The sequence below is a fragment of the Miniopterus natalensis genome, chromosome 7, assembly GCF_054644295.1.
Source record: "Miniopterus natalensis isolate mMinNat1 chromosome 7, mMinNat1.hap1, whole genome shotgun sequence".
Classification (NCBI taxonomy): domain Eukaryota; kingdom Metazoa; phylum Chordata; class Mammalia; order Chiroptera; family Miniopteridae; genus Miniopterus; species Miniopterus natalensis.
In genome coordinates, this window is record NC_142087.1 from 18085990 (window position 1) to 18104245 (window position 18256).

Sequence of the window (18256 nt, forward strand, 5' to 3'; positions counted from 1 at the left end):
CCGCGCACCCGCGCCCGCCCCGAAGCCTCTATCTTCCCCTATCCGGCCTGACCGTCTCCTCCCCCGCTTTCTCTAGCTCTCCCCCTCTCCCCACACCCTCTCCCCTTCCCTTTCTTCGCCGCGCCTCTCCCCCTCCCCCTCCCCGGGCGGAGCTCCTCCCCGCCCGCAGACAAAGCTGGGGCCCAGCCGCGCCTCCTTCCCGGCCCCCGGTCCCGGCGCGAACTGTCAGAGCCCCTTCCGGGCCCGGCGGGGCGGGCGAGTGCGGGGAGGGGTAAGAGTGCGCGGGGGGGGGGGGGGCTGGCTCCCTCACCCCGTTCCTCTGCCCTCTGCGGGAGCCGTGCAGTCCGGGCCCAAGCCCCTCGGCTCGCCCCTCGTGGCGACAGCCACTCCCAGGGAACAGCCACGCCGCCCGGGAGCCACCTCCAGCACCCCGGATTTCCCAGGGAGACGATGTAGGATATTTTTTTCATCCTAACACACAGGCTGACTCCAAAAAGGGTTTGCGCTGAGCGGGAACGAAGCCAGGCCCCCTGGACTTCCCGGGCTGGCAGACGTGACAGTAATGTGAACGCGGCCAAGAGTCTTTGTCCACCCCTCGCCTCCCCCTCTTATCCATCCCTGGACCTCCAGGGGCTCTCGGTGCACGGGAAGCCCCAGAGCACCCCAGCGGCGGGGGTCACCTGCTTTCCTCCCTGTTCTCAGAATGCTCCTCCCACGTACGTACCCCAATTCTGAAGAGCCAGTCCCCACGCCGAAAGGGAAGGGGACCTAACAGTAAATGGGTAGCCAACCCCGAAGATACGGCAGGAAAAGCTCATCCCTCCTAAAAGCCAAACATTCTTCACTAAATTCATTGTTTGGATCTTGGAATGTGTCTCCCTTAGAAACAATGTTATAAATGGTGATCTGCTTCCCGGGCCAGCCACAAAAGTCTTTTGAACCCAAAGCAGCTGTAGGGTGGTGCTGAAAACTGTGTCAGCTACCCAGGAACAAGGAGGCCACTGACCAGTTTTTTCTACAGAAAAAAAAAAAAAATTATCTTCTGGTTCTTTCCCCTTGAGCTATGAACACCACACTCTCCCATGAATTCCCCCCTAGAGCCACTACTATGTATGAGTTAGGCTTCTTTGCAGGTAACATGAGCACCCTCAGAGGAATGTGTTCTGAGGACATGGAGGGTTCTGTATAGCCTGAGAGTCAGAACTGCAGGAAAAGCTCAGTAAGAGGCAAATCAAGAGCCTGGACGGCCTCCAGCACCACAGGAAGTCTTCTGTTAGGGGCCAACTCTTCCCTTTCATCATAGACTGGCCTTTCCTGCACGCAGACACGTGACAAAGGGTGGCAATTGCTTGCATCACTGGGGCTTGGAGCTCCCCTATGGAAAAAAGCCACCAGGTGAAGCTAGAATTCCTGAGTCTCTATTCCAGTCTCCCAGAAGAGCAACTCATTGGTCCAGCTTGAGTCTGGTGACCATCCTATGCCCAATCAACTGGGGCAAGGGGCAGGCTTACCTTGTCCTAAATAGATTGCCAAGAACCCTAACCATATACCCTGCTTAAAACAAAATCCACTCCTCTCCACATGTGCTCCCCACGGTCGTGAATAAATTGATTGATTGATTAGTTCAAGACACCAGAAACTGTCTTTTCATCAATTTCCCCATACGGGAGCCACAGGAGAGAAAGGAATAGGCCCTTATCCTTCAAGGCAGCATAGGGACAATACATCTGTAATAGGCATAATATTTTCCAAACTGACATATTAAAGACACCCCTAACCCCCCCCACACACACACACACACTTAAACCCTGTTTCTTGTAAACTTCCACCCCCAGGGACTGGACCAGGAGGCACATGGCCTCAGGGAAACAGCAGGGAAGCATTGCCTAGAACCAGTCCTCCAATAGAAATGCAATGCAAACCATAGGAGTACCTGAAAACTTTCCAGCTGCATTTTAAAAAGTAAAAAGAAACAAGTGAAATTAATTTTAAGTTATTGTGTTTAAACCAAAGTATCCAAAATATTACCATTTCAACGTGTAAACAATATAAAGAAATTATTCATGAGGTATCTTATATTCTATTTTCCTACCAAGGCTAAAATCAGGTGTGAATTTACACACATCTCAATTTGGACAATTAAATTTTCATCAAAAATACTTGACCTGTATTTAGGTTTATAAAATTTCTACTTGAAAAAGAAGTTTCTCAATATCTGAATTGAGTATTAGTTTTTTAAATTTAATTTTAATTAAGATTACATAAACTTAAAATTCTATTCCACTAGTCACATTTCAAGTGCTCAATAGCACATGTGGCTAAGTGGCTACCATATTGGGCCAGCACAAATTTAGGGAGCAAGGACATCATTGTTTATGTCCCCCTATAACATCTCAAGAGGCAGGTTTTGCAAGTAGATCTGAGTTCTGCTTTATGCCTGAGTAGAAGCAGGCTATGCAGAGAAGTGGGTATCAAAGCCACTCTTCTGTTCCCAGCATATTCTGAGAGAAGGGAGGAAGCAGGAGACACAGTTGGAAATGCCACATCTACCCGGTCTGTGACCTTTGACCAGAGTGACGATGTATGTTGAGGGGTGAAGGGAGTTCTGGGGAGAGAAGGGAGAAGACTGCCACACTGGCTGCTCTATCCTGTTCTCAGGCACTGACCAAGGGGAGGGGCAGCCTCACTAAAGTCAACTTAGTGGATCACCATGGCTACACAGAGGGAGGGTCTGGGTTTAGCTTTCTGGGGTCACTTCACAGTTCCTGCATGGCACAGACATGATGCAGAAGTTCCCCCTTCCTCTGAAGGACCAGGGACCTCAGAAGGAAACTAGATTGTGAAGCACAGGCCTTGCATGGGGCCTGTCTTAGTTTGGGTTCCCTCAAAAGCAGAACTTGAGACAAAGACCTGGGTGCAGTTCATTTACTTAAGAGTTAATCACAGAAAGCAAGAGAGTGAGACAGGCAAGGAAAGGTGGCTAATAAAGGGTGTGCAACTGGGGCTCCATCTCTCTGGGGCCCCTCTGAGGCCCCTCTGAGGAACTGTGTAAAAGGAGCCTCAGAATTGTCCTCTCTGAAGGTCAGGGGGCTGGGGCATTTACCCACTGACTCTCATCCCTCGCCAGCTGGGGATTACTCCTGGGAATGCTTACTTACCTCTTCTTACGGCTGGCTGTGTGGACGTCTTTGGCCTCCAGGAGCCCCTGTCATTGGCACTTGAGGTTGGACTAGTCATTGTGCATGGAGCCTCCCACCAGGGCTATGCTGGGATGAGAAGTGGGCTGAGATGTGACCCAGAAGACACAAATCATTGGCTCTAAGATCCAGCATGGAGAGGGCATGTTGACCGTGGAGACTAGGTCAGGTGCTGGCAGGAAGACATGATGGGGACTCAGAGGGAACGTTGGCGAGGACCCAGTTAAAGTCAAGGAGCCAGGGAGCCCTGCGGAGCTCTGAAGGAGCACGGAGCACCCAGAACATGAGGTACACAAGCTGCAGGCATCCGCAGTATACGCAGGCAGCCATCACCCCTCAGCATCCTGCTTTCAAGGGATGGTCCGGAGCAGGCCCTCTGCAGTGGGGTCCAGGGGGACCCAGAGACACCATCTTTGCATGCCAACACAAGAGAACAGAAGACAGAACCCCCCCCCCCCAAAGAGTCATATCAGAGAGAGCTGGGAAGGAAGGAAGAACTCAAGAGAATTATTACACCAGCAGGACGGTTTATATTAGTGCATCAGGTCCTTTTTTTTCTCTGCTATATAAGGAAGATCTAATGAGTTATAGAGAAATAAGGAAACATAAGTGAGATCTGCCACTGGGACTCGAAAACATCTGGGTATGTCTGGCACATTAGAATGGTGGGCTGGCTAAAAATGTATTTGTTTGAGAAGTGGAAGAAAGGCCCTCCTGGGAGAGCATTTATACTCTAAGGAAAGAAGAAAGCAATTTTGGTCCAGTAACAAAGCTTTAGTTGACAAAAGAGAGGTAAAATTGTGATTCTACTCATGTTGTACACCTTAAATTTACTTAATGTTATATGTCAACAATACCTCAATAAAATGGGGGGGGGGGGAGAAACACACACAAAAATATATATATAAACCTTTAATACAAAGGGCAAAAAGAAACCTAACAGGATAAAGTAACCATGGCTGACATGAGCAGTATTGGTGGACACAACTCTAGAGCCTCCTGGATTTGTTTATCAGCTTCTGAGAGATGCCTCTGGGAACCACCCCCAATACACCCCACCTCCCAAAGCAGTGTAGAGGTATTTTCAGACAGCTGAAGTCTCAGTAAGCTCATGCAATTTATATTTATGGCTATTAATGTGACCCCACTTGTTCTCATAAAATGGAGAGATCTAAGAAAATTTGAGTAACAAAGATTTTTGTCACTGACCTCAAGTTTATCTTTCCTGGGGAAGGACTATCTTAATTAAGAGTCCACTTTGGGACCTCCAGTCAAGATGGTGGCGTAGGCAGACGCTGTACTCGCATCCCACACCACATCAAAATTACAGCTTAATGGGAGAACAATCATCATTCAGAACCACCACCACCAGCAGCAGCAAAACTGCAATGAGACCCCAGGGAGAAGGTGGGGATGGGCAGGCAGAAAGGAACATTTCAGAATTAACTTAATTTAACCTAAAATGACGAAGTTTACCACAAATTAACCAAAATGTTTTCTGCTTCTAGACAAATGAAGGTAGCGAGTAGAGATTAATGTTTGTTTTTAAATTTCATGTGTAGTATATCAGAGAATCTGACTTAAAAATTCAAGTAAGAGAATGAGAGAAATGCTTTAAATCTTTGCTGCTTAGTGTGGTCCATGGATCAGGGGCATCGACATCATCTAAGAGTTGGCTATAAATACAGAACCAGGTCTCAGGCCACATTAAAGTTTAATAAGAAGGCCAAGTGCTCTGTGTGCATGCTAATGGCAGAGACCCCCTGCTTTAATAGTTTCACGTGCTACACAGGAGCACCTAGGAAGGCAGGACCAGGTGTACAGGGAGAGCCCTCAGCAAGGAGGTGACATCTGGGTTGAGTCTCAGGGACTGGGCAGGAGTTCCTTAGACGGAGAAGGACATTCCAGGCAGAGCTACAGCAAGTTCAAAGCCATGAAAAGCCTGGCCCATCAGAGAACAGCGTGTGGTCCAGTGTGGCTGGAACAGAAGGTGGGAGGTGAGAGGTGTTTTCTGTTCCACTTTTGCAGCCAAAAAACAAAATGCAAGACCAGTGGAGGTCCCCGGTTCCTGTGGTGCTTCAGGAACACAGCTGTCCTGCCCCTCCCTACGCGTGGAGGCTGTCCAAGCTGCAGGCCCGAGAGGGAGCCAATACCACCTCCCTCATGGAGAAACAGCCCGGCTAAGAGGAGCCAGCTGGGGGAAGTTTCTTGGAGGACAGACATGATTCCTGGGCCAAGAAACCTCTGGAAGGAGCCAAAGAGGGGAGGGCAGGACAGCCAAGCCAGCGGGACCGGTCCACAGGCTTCTTCCAGGCCTCGTGAGACACTGACCCTCCGCCCAGAGCTGGCCAAATCTCTGCAGTTGCAAAGCCAATGTTCAGGGCTGTCACCCAATGTCACCACTTTGAGACCTCGACGACCCCTCCTTCCCGGTCTGGGCACACCCCAGCCTCTCCGTGCACAGGGATGGAAGTTCAGCATGTTCCCTCCCACACTCTACCTAATCGCTCTGCTATGGAGCCTCCCCAGATGCAGCAAGCAGCCCCGCGCCTCCTTGCTGTGCCCCTGATTGGGAACAGGCCTGGGCTGTCCAGGCCTCCCAACAGCCTTAACCGCTTCCTCTCCAGACCCAGGCCATCTTGAAGCAGCTGAGTGACTAGACAGAGAATGTAACTTTCCATATCCAGCCAACTGGCTCTTGTTCGGGTGCAAATAGTGCCCAGGCAAGCAGGGAGGAGGGCATGGGGAGATGGGCACAAGGTGAGGCGGGAGAGGCAGGCCACGCCTTTCATTGTAGGCCACGGTGAGGAGTTTGGGGCTGCATTTTATAGCAATGGGATGCCCTTATAATGGATTTGTTAAAGCGATCAGACCTTACTCCCTTGTGGGAGAAGCCGGTGAGGTAACATTTGGAAGAAGGCTGTTGGACATAAGAAAAAAGTCACAAACCAGAACCACAAAGCAGGGCAATGATGAAGAAATCTACAGGAGGCTGCTGCCTCTGTGTTCAGGGGGTCAGCCGGCGCAGGCTGAAAAGAAAAGCTAGACGGAAGTGGGGGACAGCAGGGACAAACGGGAACCCAAAGACACATCAGAACCCATGGGGACAAACCGGAACCTGCATCTGTCTTTCGCAGTCTGCGGGTGACCTGCAGAACCTGGAGCACTAACCTCAGAGCTGCACGTGTGGGGAATCCAGCGTGAGGAGGAGCTGGAGGCCTGGCTGGCCTCACGCCACCACTGAGCCATCCGGCAGATCAGGGACCAGGACGGGAGCAGCTGTAGTGGACCCATCTTCTGAAAGTAACATTTGCTGCTACTGCTTGATGTCCCTTTCCAAATCTTGCACAAGTTTCTCTGTGGCCAACCCAGACCTGGACTGTACTGTGAAGGGAATTCTGAGGAATGTAACTCCAGCTTAGCTTGGTTGACAGCACAAACTCCCATAGAGTCCCAGGGACCTGGGTGTAGCATAAATGAAGAGCTTTCTCCAATGCTGATTTTGTTTAATATTCCAAATGCACTTGTATAAACTTAGCATTGTTTCTGAATGCTGTTTTTAAAACTCGTATTTGTAGAAGTGATGGAATAGGATTTTTTGGTCTCGATTTTTATTGAATTCCTTCTTTACTTGGTAAGTGCATCTGTCTTTTATCATTTTGCAATCTGCACACTTAAACCCTTTAATGACTATATCATTAAAAATACTTTACTTGATCTTTAAAAAATTGCACTGGGATGCCATTGAAGGCTTAAAAAAATTTTTCTTCATATATTTATTAATCAGTGTAAACCTCAACACAATTCTTCTAGTCAAAGCACATACACTGATTGTGGTTCTATAAAAATAACTACATGTGCCTACAAGGCCTGGCAAGGAACTGAGGAAGAATGTAAACTAGCTTGCTGAGGCTCATTACTTTAACCCCTATAATCCGTTCTAATACTCTGGGTAAGTATTACCCTCAGTTTATAGAGAAGAAAACAGATGACCAGAAGTTAAGTAACATGCTGAGGCCTATATAGCTGGTCAGTTGTTAGGTTGAAACATATGAATTGCTGGTCTAATTTTAGATTGTTCTTGATCCACAAAATCTCTAATAGTTAGGACATGGTTTTCACTGTTACAACAGAAACCCAGGTAATAGTGGTTCAAACAAGAGTATTTCTTCCTCACATCAAAGTTTGGGCTGCTGTCTGCATCAGAAGTTCAGACTCTTGCTTTCGTATTTCCCCCCCACACCCCAAGTGTTGCCCTTGTCTAAATGGACCAAGCCGGTTGGCTGCCACCTCTGCTTCCCAGCAATGGGAAGGGAGAAGGGCAAGGGTGCAGGTAAACATCTGCCGTTAAGAACACAACCCAGAAGTTGCACCTTCAGCCTTGTTTACATCTCACTGGCCAGAGCCTGGTCACACGATCACACTCGGCAGCAAGCAAGGCTGGGAAGTGCAGTCTTTGCCCTTCTGAAATTCCACGACCTCGGAAGAACGGCAGACTAGATCCTGGGGACACTTGGCGGTCTCTGCCACAGTGGGAAGAGGGCTTTCCCAGAGCTTTCCGAGACCTGAGCGTGGCTTTGTCTACCTGCAAAGCTCGTATCTAATCACTGAACCACAAACATGGTTAGGATGCTACCTGAGGTAAAGTATTTTTATTTTTCTGTTGGGCTAAAAGCTATCCCCAACCCACTCCCACCACCATGCAGTAACCATTGTTACCCAGCTGGTGTGTCCTTTCACAGTGATCTCCTTGTTCCACAGACTTACACAATCATAAATACACATACCCAAGGGTATGCCTTTTTGTTTTTATCGAAATAGAGTAATAGCAGACTATACTTTGTAACTTGCTTTTTTCACTTTACGACATAACATCAGCATTCCTACAGCTGGGAAGATGCAGGTCTACCTTCTAATATTTTATGCACCAAGATATAATTTATCATAAACAAGATCTGACACACAAGATTTCTTTTTAGTGCATTCTTGTTTCCATATTTTCTGTTTGCTTGCTTCTCACTTTCACTTACCTTTCTCTCTGCCCATCCTCCTGCACTGTTCTACTAACCCATGTTAGCTACCTGCTCTGTCATTCATGCATTTCTCTGTACTCCTATAACCATGTAGATACCTATCACCCGTCATCTCTCTGAGCATTCCAAGGAGCTCTCTGAAGGTCATTCTTCCTACTCAAACTCCTTCCCACAATTTCCCCAAGGCCACAACAGATCACTTACTGCCCCAAACAAATCAATGGTACATGGGTGCATGTGTAAAAACACACACACACACACACGGCCCTCTGACATCTTCGAGTCTCCAAATACAGTTGCTTCGTAGGTGATATGGATTGGGATTTTGAGGCTCACCGTCTCCACAGTTTGGAAGATTGGGGCTCTAAGAAGAGTTGTCCCCTTTGCCCAGGCATATGTCTGGATGGCTGCCTTGGCATGCCTGTGTGGGAGGCGGGGGGTGGTGCAGGGGTGGTCACTATAGACTTCTGGGCACAGCTCAGGAGCAGGTGCCCAAATCTCTCCACCTGAGAGTCACTCCCTACTGTGTTCCCCCAGCCCCCAAGCCCAGGATAGAATGTTTTGGAAAATTTCACCCACTAAGCTATGTCATTTATTAGGCAAAACCTTCCTATACAGGACAAAAGGCAGCAAACCCATGTGTGGTAGTTTTAGCACTTTCATAGTCTTGCTGAGATATATTTGGCTACAACTGTTATTTTAAGGTCAAGCATAATTTGAGGAAGTACAATGCTTTATTTTAGTATTAAAGAAGACCAGGGGCTTTCTTATTTCTTAAACTGTACTACTATGGAAAATTTCTGATACAATTTTCAGCTTTGAAAAAACATTTATGTAAGTAATTTGTATTTAAAGTAGTTAGAAAATACAGAAAAGTAAAAAGATAGAAAAAAATAAATGTAATCTATAACCCCACTCCCCAAAGGTAATAATCAAAGGTTGTGGAGGACATTTCCATTACTTCCTTTTAAGCACACATTCATATAACTACAAAGGCATTTGTAATACAATTGAATTGTCAGAAGAATATCTCTGATGAGTTATTGCTGAATAAACGAGAGTCCGGTAAATGGATGCAGACGGAACCAAACTGAGGAGAGTCCAAGAAGAGGCCAACTCAAAGGCCTACAGGATTTTCTTCAACTCGTGAGCTTTGCGGGGAAAGTGCTCACTCAAATCCACAGGAAATCCTATTAGTGAACCAACACAGACCTTCTTTAGTATAAGCAGTTTTAAAAAATCACCAAATATGCGAAAAGATTCAATAGTCCAAAAGAAGGGTTTATTCTGAGGAACTGGAAAAAACACTCCCCCATGAAACAAAAATATGAAATGGGAGAAAACTTTTAATCAACGTCCCTGAGATATATTTTCAGCGGGACTTGAGAGGTATTGCATCTTTGAAAAGATCTCATTGTGGGAGATTACGATTTGAAACACAGTTACCAAGACAAATTTTACAAAGCAATGTCCCCAATAAACTACTAGATCTGGGAATTCAGCATCCCTGGCTGTAAGCAGCCCAGCAGAGCGCGTGAGCATGTGCTATGTGCTGCCTGACAGAGGGACACGCAGCCGCAGCCACTTACAGGAGTGCTTCCCCACCCCGGATTCGGGCAAAGATACGGCGTCTCCGAATACTGTCGAAATTTTAAGATATGATAATTTTTTTTTACAGATATATTTTAGTGGTAACTATTGAAATATTTATAGATGAAGCAAGATGCCAGGGATTTGATCAAAAACAATGGGGGAGGGAAAGTTGAGGGGTGAAGATAAAACAAGATTGGCCAGGAGTCGATACCTGTGAGGCTGGGTGATGGGCACCTGGGGGGCTATCACACTATTCTACTTTTGTGTGTGTTTGAAAATGACCAAAATAAATTTTTTAAAATTGCACTAGATGACATGAGCAAGAGGTTGGATATTCTAGAAAACCAGTCGGTGAGTTAAGATTATTGCTCAAGGAATTCTCCCAGACCTTAGAGGAAGTGGGAAAAGACAGTATGAGTGAAACTGTATGAGACTTAGACTAAGACAGGAGACGCAGCGTGAGCGTAAAATCAGAATTCCAGGAGGCGTGAGCAAAGCAACAGGATAAGCAAAAGTCCCCCCTAAAGAACATTTCCATTCTGGTTTCTTTTCTTCAACTGAGTCGTTCAGCAATAGTTTATACATCCGAATATGCCGAGATTTTTTAATTTTTTATTATTAACTTCCAACTTAATTGTGTATAGCTAGGGAACATGTTCCGTATGGTACCAATTTTCGAAAACTTTTGAGGCTTGCTCTACGGCTTACACCAGGAACAGCTTTTAGGAGCTTTCCAAGGCTTGTGAAGGATGTGTCCTAATTGCTGGATGCAGAATTCCGAACGTGCCCTCGCTCCCTTCTAAACCTTGCTTAGTTTCTGCCTGCCTGACACCAAAAGGGGGGTGTCAGAACCTCCCACTGGCAGGGGTTCTATCCATTTATACGGTATGAATTTCGAGGCCGTCTAATGGGGTACATGGATTTAAAAACTGACTCCTCTTTGAAAATTGAACCTTTCTAGCACTACATCATGAACCTCCTGATCCCTAACAATGCCTTTTGTCTTAGGATATATTTTGTCTGAAAATGTGATAGAATTTGCCCCATGTGATTTCCCCCCACCCTTTTCACTTTGTTTGACCTATCCTTACGTGAGCAGCGCTTCTAAACACACCTGTGGTGAAGGGTGAATTGTTTTTGCTTTTTCCAATCCATTATAGGCTCTAAGACTTCTATAAAATATTTTTTTAAATAATAAAATTATGGAATTTTATTTTGCTAAAATTAAAGTACAAGCCAGATAGTTTAGTATTTAGATTCAATATATATAATTGTCAAATTGCTTAGAAAATTTCATAAACTTTTATAACATTTCTAAGACACGATCACCAACTTCATAGGTGTTACAGCTTTCAACAATCACAGCCACACTTTTGAACACCAGTGTTGTAAACACCACATACCAGGATTTTGTTCTGCCACCTGCTCTAACAATCTATCTTTCACTTGGCACACTTGGTCCTGCTCTCATCTCTGTAAATCTCCTCTCCTTCCCCATCACCAAGGTGATATGGCCTCGGATTGTAATTTGAGATTATGGATTTTTAAAAAATCTTTTATTGTTGAAAATATTACAGATGTCCCCTTTTTTTCCCCATTGGCCCCTCCCATCCCGCACCCACTCCCCGTGGACTTTCTTCTTTCCTTTGGCCCTCCCTTCTTTATGACCAGGTGCTACTGACCGTCCCCCAGGATTCATATGTTGAAACCTAATTGCTAATGTGATGGAATCTGCACGTAGAGACTTTGGGAGGTGACTCTGTCATAAGGTCAGAGCCCTCATTAATGGGTCTAGTCCTCATGAGAGGCCGCAAAGAGATGGGCCCTTGACCCCTTCCACCATGTGAAGACACTTCAAGATGGCCATCTATGAGCCAGGAAGCAGGTCCTCACCAGACACCGAATCTGCCGGTGCCTGGGCTTCCAGCCTCAGGAACTGAGAAATGTTTGTTGATTCTAAGCCACCCAGTCTATGGTTTTCTGTGATTGCAACAGAACAGACCAAGAACCAGGGTTACCGAGGTATTTCTTGCTCACCTTTCCCTCAGTATCTCCTACAACACTTCCCAGGTTTGTTTCTCCTATTTAAGTACTTCATCCAAAGTATGTAAATAGGGGCTTTTGAGTGGCTGGACATAAAATTCTAATTCAGAGTTCTGTCCCTTCAGTCCTCAAACATGTAGCTCCACAGACAGGGCTGCTGCTGGAAACCCTGCTGTCCATTGCGTCCTCTCTCCGGGAGCTTTCGGAGTGATCTTCATCTTTGTTAACCTCAAATTTCACTACCCAGCAGTGAAGCTGGATGAACTACATCTAGGTGTGTAGCAACATGAACCTCACAAGTGAGTGGAACGTGACCACACATACACTGTATCGTGCCTTTTCCATAACGTTCAAAAACATGCAAAACCAAAATGAAACAGTAAATTGTTTAGGGATATGTATATGGCACAACTGTGAAGCGAGGAAAAGATGGACCAAAATCCAGGTAGTGGCTCTTTGTGCGGGATGGGATGCAACAGGAGAGGCCCATGGGATGGGATGGGGGGTGTCTGAGGTATTGGTGATGTGCCGTTGTCCCAGGTGGAGGTGGGAACATGGGTCTTCTTATTCTAAAAATACTTTAAAATAAACATTTCACCTTGTGATTGGTTGTCTAGCAATGGCTCACAGGTAGGGATATTGGGAACACGGGAGTATCTGTGGTGGTCACTCATGGCCCAAACTGCCAGAGACGAATCAGGGATGGAGATGGGAATGGGGAGCTCGAAGTCTCCTCTAAATTAAGGACACCGAAGCTCCTCTGGACTCACCTCCATACCCCACCCATACCTCACACCGGCTGCTCTTAGGCTCAGCTCTCGGCATTTCCCACCCACCTAAACACTCAGTGCGCCTGGTGTGGCCCAGGCTGCTCTCAGAGCCTTTGATTCCACTGTGCGGACAGATAGCCTTTCTGATCACCAGTCCCTGAAAGATCCCCAATCTCCAGATGTTGCTGCCTTAATGAGAGATTCGTAAGTCCAGCATCCTCTGCGGTCTCAGTGTCCCTCAGGCATCCTCCCAAGGAGCCTGCTGTGGTTTTCTCCAAGCATCTCCCAGGCACCCAACAACACCGTCTGTGAACCTGATAAACTGCATTTTTTATCAGTCGATTTCCCTCCCCTAGGTGATGACCTGTTTTAAAGACAAGTTTCTTAAAGAACAGCCAAAGAAGGAGGCGAGTGAACAGCAGAGCTGCGTCCAGGAGAGCTTTTATTTGTACGGAACAGTTTTAAAAATACAGAATAAAATAGCTTTATCTCTACTATTATTCACAACATCTGGTCCAAATATTACATATTTTTAAAATACTTAAACGTTTAATGAGGCCATGTTAGAAAAACAATATGAAAATTCTTTTTAAAAACTCCGTAAAAGAATTACACATCTCAAAAACAACCCCACCCTAAATACCCTCGGTATGCAAAATAAAAAAACAAACAAAATCCCGAAAAGGTACATAGCCAAAGTCAGTCACAAAAACTCAAGGAAAATATAGGCATCCCCACCGTGTTAAGAACAGTCAGAAATTTATTAACGAGTCAACAAAGGTTGTTACAAACAAAGGAAAAAGGGTAAGATTGGACTGTCAGTAAGATGGCCACGCCGGTGAGGGTGTCCTAAATGCCAGAAAACACGCACGGCAATTCTAAGGACGCTGGGAGTTACTTATGCAGAGTGATGACGAGGCCCGGTCAGGAATAACCTGGGAGGCCAGGAATGTGTGAGGCTGCTGAAAGGAATCCCCAGCCCGAATGTGCTTTCTGGGTCCATGGGCGGAACCTGAACGCTGGCAAAACTAGGCAGTCTTCTTGCACTGCTCGGGTTGTGGCCGCAGGTAGGGTAGAGGGGGGAGGTGTCCTGTTCTGTGTCCAGGTCATAGGGGGACAGAGCACAACACATGCAGTAGGTGAAAATCCAGGCTCTTCTCCAAAGCCAAGGGGTGGCTCCCTGGAGAAATGGGCCTGCCAATGCTCAGGCACATTTGCACAGCCACAGTGTCCAGGAGGCGTGGCTGGGTGCACATACCGGGCAGCCAGTGACAGCCATGCCAGGCCTGGTGTCTGCAGCCCGGTGCACACCCCAAGCACAGCGGCCTGCAGGATGCTGCCTCTCCTCGGGCCAGACAGGTTCTGGAATGAGGTTTCCACCACAGCTCCTTTCTCACCTTCTGTCTGTCCTGGCCGTTCTTGGTGGCATCAATATTAAGGAAGATTACAGTCGCCAACTTCAAGTCTAAATTGCTAGTACCAGTATTTCAGCAGGGACATGAATTAAAGTAATAACAACTTAGCTCGTGGTCATAAAATATACGCATGGGTAAATAAAGTATACACACATACTAGAGATTCATCAATGGAGAAATTCTATCATCACATGACATTGTCATGAAAAGTATATCATTCCCTCCCTGGAAAACTGAGACTATTATCCTGGGCAGAAATGTTATTTTACTATATGGAAATACTGCAATATTCATGCATAAACCAAGTTCTCATCATGAAAGTCAGTATTCTACAGTATAAAGCAAATCCTGTGTGTGAATTTGTTACCATGAAAATGGGAAACCATCAGGACCCATGATGCTTCATTCCAGCTGACCTGATTAAGCCACTTCTCTTGCTTTGATAAATCACAACAAACTCACTGAAAGTTAACATTTGACACCCTCCTAAGAAAGATTTGATACCAATGAGTTGGAGTTTAATTCCCAAATGAGAATGAAAATTGCTTACAAAGACTAAAGCTACTTCTCATTATTCTGTGTTAGATACTTTACCAGACCAGTGGTAGGGTCCCCGTTACCCACCCCCACTGGGATACGGCAGCATCTACTGTCCTTATAAATACTTTCTACTTACTTTCCACATCAGAATGGCTCACGTACATGTGAAGATGGTGGGTAGGTGTTCACTATGGAAATTGGAGACTGAATGCCCTGCCCAAGGACACTTACATATAAAATATTTTAAAACATTCTATTGGCCAAACAAAGCCTGGTGGGTGTGCACCCCAGCAATGCAAGCCAACAGTGTAAGTGGGAAATTCACAGGGACAGTCATGCATGGCCACTGCACGCCCCCCAAACTTTCCCTGCAGTTGATGCTCAAACCCAAGCAGCAGATGAATACATTTTTTTCAATTAGACTCATTCTGTCACACATCTGCTAGCAGGATCACTTCCTAAAATGGTTGGTGTGCACTGCATGTGCAAAATTAGTCATCCTAAGGTTCCAATCACTCAGGCAAAGGTGAATTTCACAGGCTGTGCAGACTCACTGGGGCCTCTGGTCAGGCTGACCTCCTTCCTCCCCACCTGCTGTCCCTACTCTCCACTCCCTCCCTTGGACAGAGACTCCAAGTTGGCCCCAGTGGAACAAGAAGGGTAAAACCCCTCTTTCCAACAGGTGGTGTGTGGGTATAGGGCTTCCCTCCACATATGAATGCTTGCAGATTTGAAACCTCCCAGTAAAAGCTGACCCAAAGAGGGGTTTCATAAGGGAGTGAGTGGGTTTCTGGACATGCCTGGTCAAGATAAGTTAAAGGGAACTTTTTGTTTCTGAATTACTGATGGTTCAGATGCTTTTATTTGGGTATTTGGTCCTGCTTACCTACAGAGCTAGAATACTGCAAATCTTTGGGAGGTGTAATGGTTTTGCCCATTTTTCAAAGCTAAGAAATTTAGATGTTGAGCTAAAATACAACTAGAAGGAACTGAGAGTGACTCAGTGTCAGAGGGCTGCCAGCCTCGAGAGCTTACCAAGTCAAAGGGATGGAAATGGCTAACGGGGGTGCTTCAAAAGAAACTAAGCATCAAATACACGTCAAAAGAAAGGAACATACAAAATTAAACGTAATTTACAATCTAAGTTCTTTACTTAATCTGCAATAAGGTCTTGGCAAAACAATGAAGTGGCTCTGAAGAGTTCTTGCCAGAACAAGCCTTGAAACCCCCCACCTTCCCAGTAGTCAAGGAGGCTGTCATGACACAATAATGCCAAAGACAACCCAGTTTGGTTTTCTTGGGGGCAGGAAATGCACCCTGTGGACACAAGGCTGCTGGGGACCAGACCACGTCCTGCTGTTGCAGACAGCAGCACCCACTGCCATCTTGAGTCTCAACCAGGTCAATGAACACTTAGGAAGAGAAGCATCACCTCATGAAGTGAGCTCACTACTTTGTCTCAGACTTTTCTGGCTGAAAAATTTCAAACCAAATTCAACAGAAGTCTCCCCCTCCCTCTCCCCCTCCCCAAAAGAACTTAGTGTTATTTATTTAGAACTCAACAGGGGGGACCTGCCAGCTGCCTTTCTCACCATCACCTTCTGCAGTAACTTAAGAACGGCAGCATCTGGCCAGGGGATCTTATCTTCTTCTTTGCCAAACCAACACCCAGTGGACAGGCAACATGGCAACCCACAGAAAGTCCCCTCAAGCCTTAACTGCCAGAAAGACTTGCAACAGGACCCTGCAATACGGCAGCTGTTCATCACCTGCCCTGGCTTCCCTTCTTCACAAAACAAATTCACGTACAACATAACCATGGTTTCTGAGCTCTGATCCAGTAGTTTTGATAAATAGATTAGGTATTACAGTATTTACACTTTCATGGTATCAAGCAATACAAAACACAACCACAATAATGGTTACTGGCCTTGACAAGCCATGCCAACAGCTTTCCCTGATGGTGTCCACAGCTTTACAAATGCTGGTTCTTTCTTTAATGGGAGGGGGTGGGTGAGGCACAATAAGGATGCAAGGTAAGGGGGTCACGTGGAAAAACATTGATTTCAAGAATCTGCTATAGTCAATAACATTAAATAGAAATAAAATCTTGTATTTATAGACACGTGACAATAACTGACATCCACATGACAGCAGAGCCAAGACTCCCATAAACATCTGGTTGGTGCCCCTTTGTGGCACTCTCTAACTGTCATGCCACCAGGAGTGAGAAACGTCAGAGAGTGTGTCTTGGCTACTAGTGCAGAGAGGCCAGTGTGAAATGCGCTGGCCCAGCCTGGGCCCGGGTGGCACCGAGAGAGCCACTAAAAATCAGATACTGACTTCACGGTACTTTCCTTTCCCCTCATTTCCATCCTAATACTATGTGTGCAGACCTTACCTGAGCACAGATCAGGGCGTAGGGTAACCATGTCACTGTTTTCAACCAGGTCACCAGCCTCCTCCTACAGGAGTATCAGGGAACACAGAATCACAATTGACCAGTTGTGACAATGCGAGGATACTGGTGCCCCTTGACCACAGGGGGTCTCCTGTGGTTCAGGCCGAGGTCAAAAAAACAAAACAAAACAAAACCCAAACCAAGCAGGTCCAGGGGCTCCCAGGACAGAAAGCCCCTGCACCCCGAGGCGGCCTGTAAGAAAGCTAGCATGGGGTGGAGGGAGGGGGACTGAACACCAGGAGTCGCGTGGATTTCAAACATCTCCCACAGGAGGGCAGGAACTTCAAGTTCAGCGACCACAGCCAGCAGTGGACGTTCTCAAGGGCAAGGGGTCGGGACTTAAATAAGGAGAAAGGCAAGACACCATATTAGACACGATCACCACTCACAACAAGAAACACTACTTGCAATCTGTCTTAGCTCTGGGGTGCAGCATGTAAATGCAGATATACAAACATGTATGTTACTGCTTGGTACTCAGCAAGAAACTACAGGTCATGCCTCACTGCGGCTGGGCCACAGGGCAAGCTACAGCTATACTGTGGCCTGCGAGTCCGCATCCGAGCTCCGGCTGTTCGAGCTCTTCCCGAGGCCTTTCCACGTGTAGCCCACGAAGGTCGGGCTGATGGGTAAGTAGCTGAAGCATCGGTACTTTTTAATAACGTTCATGCCAAATGGCAAGTCATAGGATTCCATGCCATCAAGCGACTTGCTCCCTTTGCCTATGCCCTTCTTCCACTTCCGGATTCCTCTTTCCTCTGGGGTACCTACGGGGCACACACATCGAGACAAAGCAACGGAGTGTTTAGTTTAACAGCTCTGCCAACAACTGAGAGTCCAACCTGCTGTCCCATGGCTCGAACCTGCTGGATGACAGCAAAGCACACTTGATGGCACTCAGCTACCCAGGTGCCCGAACCGGAAGTCTAAGAGTCGCTAATCCATCCATGTTCCTCTAGCTCTACCTTCAAATGACCTCCCAATGCCTTTGCCTCCCACACCCCGTCCTTCCATGTGATGCATATGCTTACTGCAATTTTTACTGCTGAGGTCTGGCTTGGGCCATGCCATTGCTTTCCAGGGTCATTTTATCCAGTCTTCCATCTCACCACCCTCTCCCCCAAATCTGTTCTCAAACACTGTGCAAAAAGCAACAAAACCTCTCTCTAAAATGCCAATCTGATCTTGCAAAATGGGACCCAGA

General features: G+C 46.6%; 1 protein-coding gene across 3 annotated transcripts in view; it reads right to left on the minus strand.

Moving 5' to 3' along the window:
* Nucleotides 1–13061: 13061 nt before the first annotated feature.
* Nucleotides 13062–18256, minus strand: part of SLC23A2 (solute carrier family 23 member 2) — a 105150-nt gene continuing 99955 nt past the window's right edge. For all 3 annotated transcript variants that reach the window (XM_087818855.1, XM_087818856.1, XM_016212056.2), the window contains one exon: nt 13062–17819. In XM_087818855.1, coding sequence (XP_087674981.1) covers nt 17587–17819 — 233 coding nt within the window. In that variant the 3' untranslated portion in view covers nt 13062–17586. The remainder of the gene's footprint in view (nt 17820–18256) is intronic.